General features: G+C 42.0%; 1 protein-coding gene across 1 annotated transcript; it reads right to left on the reverse strand.

The window, feature by feature from the left end:
• Window positions 1-1,643: 1,643 nt before the first annotated feature.
• On the reverse strand, window positions 1,644-6,690 carry gpib (glucose-6-phosphate isomerase b). The gene is made up of 18 exons (XM_062471434.1): window positions 6,520-6,690; window positions 6,194-6,284; window positions 5,947-6,015; window positions 5,693-5,812; window positions 5,518-5,601; window positions 5,287-5,433; window positions 4,969-5,040; window positions 4,834-4,878; window positions 4,684-4,737; window positions 4,054-4,114; window positions 3,876-3,919; window positions 3,600-3,752; window positions 3,259-3,388; window positions 3,090-3,166; window positions 2,807-2,935; window positions 2,535-2,610; window positions 2,368-2,434; window positions 1,644-2,111 (listed from the first exon to the last, which is right to left on the reverse strand). Exons 1-18 carry the CDS (start codon window positions 6,636-6,638, stop codon window positions 1,991-1,993), a joined length of 1,659 nt encoding a protein of 552 aa, XP_062327418.1. The 5' UTR covers window positions 6,639-6,690; the 3' UTR covers window positions 1,644-1,990.
• Window positions 6,691-6,754: the final 64 nt, after the last annotated feature.

Below are 6,754 nucleotides of genomic sequence, written 5' to 3' on the forward strand. Positions count from 1 at the left end.
TTAGAACTTATTTTCAGAGATGATTTTGCAGACAAGAGGAACATCACGGAAAGATCAAAGGAATCCTTGTACAGTTCAAGTGGGGATGGAATCCGGCTGTCAACCCGCAGAGCGAATTTCTCTCACCAGAGAATAAATGGTTTGTATCTCAGATGCAATTCTTGAGTTCTTGCCCTTGATAAACTATGTGAGCTCTGAGCCGGTTTTTCTGCTGAATGCAAGTTAATGGGTGAGGATGAAAGCAGAGTGAAAGGAGTAGGAATTTGAATAATCTGTTAACTGATGTGGTGTAGACTTACCACACAGCTGTCTGACAGGTTGCTAACAAAGATATCCTCCTGGTTCCTGAGCTGTCTGGCACCTTGCTGAACTTGGGATTGTGAGTGGAAGTTGGCGGGGGTGATGTTGCTATGGTAACCGGGGTTGTCAAGGGAAAGTCTGGGAAACTGTCCTAAATAGTCCGCAAGGAGAATGACTGACAGGTCCGCCAATAAAGCATAGAGAGGAATGTGAGGGTATGCAGTGGCATTGTTCTAGAAACATTTCAGGAACGTGTCCTCAACCAAACACTTTATTCATGTTCCAAACACTCTCAAGCTCCAATCTCTTTCTCTCACATCAAAGCTGTAGTTTGTGTATAAGAACAGAAGCTAAAACTTTGTTTCTTTTACCTCCTTTAACAAGCATGAGCTTTCATTAGATCATACAGAAGATCATTCATCTATAATTAATTCAACTGTAGTGAACTGGAAGATATTGTGTTTTTTTAACCTTTGAATAAATACCAATAAAGCTCTCCCATCACCTTAGTGGCAAAGCATCAATTACAGGTTGACTCTGTGTTCAGAATGAAACTCAAAACCTCTCACTGAGCCAAAAAATAAAACAAAAAGTCCCAAGTTACAGTATGTTTGAAGAAAAGTATTGTTGCCAGGCAACTGGATTACATAGTTCATCACTAGTGGCTGGGGTCTCTTGAGTTTCTCTCAGTTTGCGCTTGCAGGAGATAGTAATCAACAGCTATTTGGTGCCAAAACAATACATTATCATGTGCTGGGAGTTCAGTACAAAATTCCAAAATGGGATGAAATACGACTCTACCCAGGAAAAAGGTGCTTCAAGTTCGGTCTCATTGAAACGCTTAGATTTCACCAGCCACACATATTTTGCGACATACTTGTAAGACATTTTCATTATTCTCATTTCACATGATGTAAAAGAGAATTCATATATCAATTAAAGGACAAATATTGTGTTAACTCGCATATTACCACATATATTTGGATCACATTTTAGCATTGACAGTCCCATTTATCTAATGGAGCTTAAACTTCCAGCAAGAAGTTTAATGAGCGAGAAACTGTTTTGTACTGAGGGATGGTGAATCAGATGATGTTTGCCAGATGTTATTTTTTTGCCTGCTGTTTGTTTTTCCTCTGTAAATGAATGCTACTTAACTACTTGTGATGTCTAGGGATTTGTGGTAGATGGAAAACCCAGAAGATCTTTGGCCCTGTGTTCCAGAAATAAATATAGCATTGGTTGCTGGGAGGCTGGCTCATGCCATGGTGAAACTAGGAACTCAGCGCCATCTAGTGATCTGAGGAGGAAAATAACTCCAAACAGATTATGAAGAGACAAGGTAATAGACCCCATGGTCAATCACTGAGGGGCATTAACATTTATTTAGTAAGATGTCATACCATCCCATCCATGAAGGAACATCTTTCCCCTTATAATAGTAAACTCTCAACATTTAGTTAGAATACCGTCTGACGGCAACACACAAACAGTCAAGAGGTAGACAGACAATAACAATACAGACATAGATAGTGCTTTCAATCCTCTGTGTAGAGGGGACGATCATTGCTGTGGCTCAACAACGGTGTGTTTACAGTGACCTCAGCACAAACATCCCCTATCAGCAGGGTTCAGTTGGAGAGCATAGTCGAGGTGAGGGATGTGGTGGAGTGGGGAGTTTTGATTTTCTTTAGAAGTTTTTCTTGAGGAAGTTAATGAGCCCGTTGGTTGAGGAGTCGTGCGACTTCACCTCAGTCTTGTCTTGCAGTTCGGGCTCGATCTGCTTCGCCAGCTGTTTGCCCAGCTCCACTCTGAGGTGAGATCAGAGAGCAGAGAGAGAGAGAGAGAGAGAGAGAGAGAGAGAGAGAGAGAGAGAGAGAGAGAGAGAGAGAGAGAGAGAGAGAGAGAGGGAGAGATAGAGAGAGAGAGAGAGAGAGAGAGAGAGAGAGAGAGAGAGAGAGAGAGAGAGAGAGGGGAGAGAGAGAGCTGAGAAGGAGGACCAGAGGGGGGAAGGAATTTCAATGCTGAATATTTGATCAATTGGATACACTATTCTCTACTACTCACCCCCACTGGTCAAAACTGTTGATCTCCCACATAGTGCCCTGGACGAAGATCTTGTGTTCGTACATGGCTGAGGTAAATACAAAAGGCATGCAAAATCATTAGAAAGGTTTCCACGTCAAGACATATTGAAAATCTATCCAAACAAACCATCCATATTAAGGTCTTACCAATAAGTGCCCCCAGTGTGTATGGATTCAGTTTCTTGAAGATAATTGAATTGGTTGGCTTGTTTCCTTGGAATACCTTAGGATCAAATCCATAATGAAAAATGCTTCAATCCCTGATTTAAAATCAAAGTGTTCACTTAGCATTATAATGAAAATTGAATTAAATTATAAAAGCAATTGGTCATAAAAAAGTAAAATAGCAACCAGTTTGATTCCTTAATAAGAACTATTCATTGTTCCATAAGTGCACACAATGCTGGTGTCACACTGACTTTGTGTGGCAGCAGCTTGTCCAGGGCCTCTCCTGTCAGGCCAGCAGCCTCCAGCTCCTTCTTAGCCTCCTCTGTGGTCTTCCCCTTCATCAGAGCCTCAGTCTGGGCCAGGAAGTTAGCCAGCAGAATCTACAAACCCACACCAGACAGGTTCAGTGTTGAACATGTGTCTAGGTAGAAAGCAATGCATTCAGTGACGCTTGCTTTTTAAATACTGGTAAAACCCTAATAGAGAATTAAACCAAATATTCTGATCTGGGATGTCCTGTTCTCCCGGAGGTACCTTATGGTGAAGATTGTCCCTGATGGGGTGCTGTGATTGGGCAGGGATGAGGAAGTCAGCTGGCACCATGCGAGTACCTGTCAAGGACACAGTTCCATTGTTCTCAGTTTCAGTGCCTTATTAATAAACTGAAGTTATGTATATTGATTGCCCAGAGATTAGACAGCACCTTGGTGGATAAGCTGGTAGAAAGCATGCTGCCCGTTGGTTCCTGGCTCTCCCCAGACTATGGGCCCAGTGTGGTAGTCCACTCGTGCACCATCTTTTGTAATGTACTTTCCATTGGACTCCATGTCACCCTGCAGAACCACAGCTTTATTTAACGCTCCTTGGTACTTACCATTCTATGACATATCTTTGCAGTTTCTGGTCAGCTTTATACATCTGATTATATCTGTCCTTGTGGTCAATATGTAGGTTCAGAGCAAGTCATAGATGTGCAGTTTTAATTGAAATGCACTTGAACAGTGAAAGTTAACCAAGAGATGGGGTGAGTAGACAGGGCCGTGCCTGTTGGAAGTAGGCGGTGAAGCGATGCATGTACTGGTCGTAGGGCAGCATGACGTGAGTCTCGGCATGGAAGAAGTTGATATACCAGATGCCCAGTAGAGCTAGGAGAACGGGGGCGTTCTTGTCCAGAGGGGCTGTGCGGAAATGGTTGTCCTATGGGAAAGGAGACAGGAGTCAATGCATATTTAGTGAATCCAGATGGCAAAATATATAAAGGCTAATGGCTAGTTTCAGAGCTCTATCATACAAAGTGAGCATGATTTTTTGTTTACACACCATCCAGTGAGCCCCAGATAGAAGCTTCTCAAAGTTATCAAAGCCTAAAGGTATAAAACAGGAGGGAGGTTGTGAGTAATGTTTAAAAAAAAACAGTCTATGTCTATTAAAATCAAAAGAACGATGCAGTGTCATGGAATGGCAAAGTAATTCAATGCTGTTTAAATGTGTCACATACCTATGTGCAAGGCAATGGCCATCCCAATAGCAGACCACAAGGAGAAACGTCCACCGACCCACTAGAACATGAAACAACATTAATCCCTGTCTACCCCCCCCCCCCCCCAAAGAAAAGTAAACTTGCTCTATCTTTCAACAAATATATAGGGGGGTGACAATGTTACTGACTAACTTACATACCTTAACTCAACTATTGGCATTGGGAAATATATTTACGTTTCACCTTCGTTATGTCATCATGTGAATGACCTTATGTGCTGCAGCCCATACTGTAACTTGTGTGCAGTCGTGTATCCCCCATCATAAAGGGCATGTTGGAGCTGTCCAGCCTCCAAATACCAACAATGTAACTATATGTGGCACTCTGACCTTTGATGCCATCCAGCCTTTAGCGTAACCTCTGCAAGAGAAGGTCACCACCAATAATAATCATCCTCTTCAGGGCTGAGCTGCATGAAGGCTGGCTTCTGATTACTCAACAGCTGCCAGTTCAGTGCAGGCACCTACTTCACAGGTCAAAAGTGTAGTCTATTTTTAACCCTTTCCTAAGTCACTATCAAAGGCCCTGGGCTGGGGGGAAAAGAAGAGTGGAGCAGGAAGTTTGTATGGTTGAATAACAGATACTCACATCCCAGAATTCAAACATGTTCTCTGTGTCAATGCCAAAGTCCTTAACTTTGGGCTAAGAAGAGCAACAAAGAATAGATATAATTAGTGGATCTAACTACAAATGCATTCATACATGTACAAGTATTGTATACAATAGGTGGGAACTTACAGCATTTGTGGAGAGAGCCACAAAGTGTTTGGCAACTGCAGATTTCTGTTGAGGAAGGAGAACAAGGAGACAGAGTTTTGAATGTCAAATAAACATGTCGACATGTAGACATTTAAATTTCCTTATGATACCTACATCTTTTGCTGCATTGAGGAACCATTCCTTAGCAGACTCAGCATTGGTGATTGTCTCTTGGGTAGTGAATGTCTGAAGAGGGTTGTACAGTTATAATGCTGCAAATAGATGCTGAAATGGCTAAACATAGTTTTGCTTTGTCATCATCCTAAGCTCAACAGTTTACTTCCTTATTGCTTAGAGATAATCTTTTTCTTTTTTTTCTGTGGAACATCTTGAAATAAAATACTGTACTTGTTTCAGGGCTTTGGTCAGGAAAGTGAGAACAGGTAGGTATCTTGACTACAACGGAGTTGGAAAGACAACCAAAACAGGCACCTTAGAGGCCACAATGAAGAGGGTGGTCTCAGCATTGAGCTGAGCTAGGGTCTTGGCAATGTGTGTGCCGTCGATGTTGGAAACAAACCACACACGGGGTCCATCCTTAGAGTAAGGCTTGAGAGCCTCTGTGACCATCAGAGGACCCTAAACAATTAACAGAAAACACACAATTATGTTTTGTCTGAGACTTCTTACAAAGTACGCTATCACATTAAATGATGTGCTCACCAGGTCTGATCCACCAATGCCAACATTGACCACATCTGTGATGGCTTTTCCAGTGTAGCCCTTCCACTCACCACTACGAACTTTCTGCGAAATATATAAAAGAGCAGGGACAGTCAGGTAAACCACTTATATGTCCACCAACATGAGTTCAGTCAAAGAGAAACACAAGACTCACATGACAGAAGCCCTTCATCTTCTCAAGAACCTTGTTGACTTCAGGCATCACATCCTTCCCTTCAACGTTGATGGGAGTGTTGGAGCGATTCCTCAGAGCCACGTGGAGCACCGCACGGCCCTAAACATGCAGGAGGACAGAGGCCATCGGGGAAGAGGTGAGGAGATCCTCTTGTAGTATTGCTTTAAATGTTTTTTCGTGAAGTTGCATCATTTCCCCCTAAACAATACACTACAAATCAGGTGAAACTGTACCTCAGTGAAGTTGATCTTCTCTCCAGAGAACATCTTCTCCCTGGCAGCATCCACTCCTCTTGACTTTGCCTAAAAAAGGAGAGACATCAAGCTGTGGGCACACTTAATTCGACAAACGGATAAGTGAAAATGTGTCTGAAACTAATAAAATAAATATAATCCAACTAAATGGTTTATAGACCAACATTAAATGCTGTTCAATTGCCTTTTCTCAAGTAAAGAAAGATCATTATTTAAATTAATCTACCAGTTCAACCAGCATCTTTAGGACATCCTCAGTGAGGAGATTCTTGGAGTAATCTAGAAGAATCTCTCCATCGTCGGTTTTTAGTGTTGTGCTGTTACAAAATAAAAAAAAGTGATGCGAGATTCTGTATTTAAAAGTTCAGAAGTAATGTTTATTGACATGGAGAACAGCAAGCAGCTGTGCATTTTTCCACTTTATTTCAAATAAATATTGAGTGAAATAATAGCTGAATGTTCATTATGTTTTTGATCTCGTATACCAAATCATGATCATATAATTAAAACAATAATGATACTAATATTTTGAGTTAGGTAAATAGTTTCTACCTGAGTTTGTTGAATCTTTCCTTGTCAGCTTCAAACATTTGCCTCATGTTGAGGCTCAAGGCATGGGCTCTGTACCATTCCTTCAGTTTCTGGAAGGTGGGGTCACTTGTGAGTCCCATAGTGTTGAGAGGGGCTTAATGTGGTCCTTGCTGCTCACCTACCCTGGCTGAGTGGGACTGACTGGGTAGAGGGGAAGGCTTTTGAAGGGCAACAGATAGGCAGCTTGCCCCTCCTC

Source organism: Osmerus eperlanus, chromosome 10, assembly GCF_963692335.1.
Source record: "Osmerus eperlanus chromosome 10, fOsmEpe2.1, whole genome shotgun sequence".
In the NCBI taxonomy this organism is placed as follows: domain Eukaryota; kingdom Metazoa; phylum Chordata; class Actinopteri; order Osmeriformes; family Osmeridae; genus Osmerus; species Osmerus eperlanus.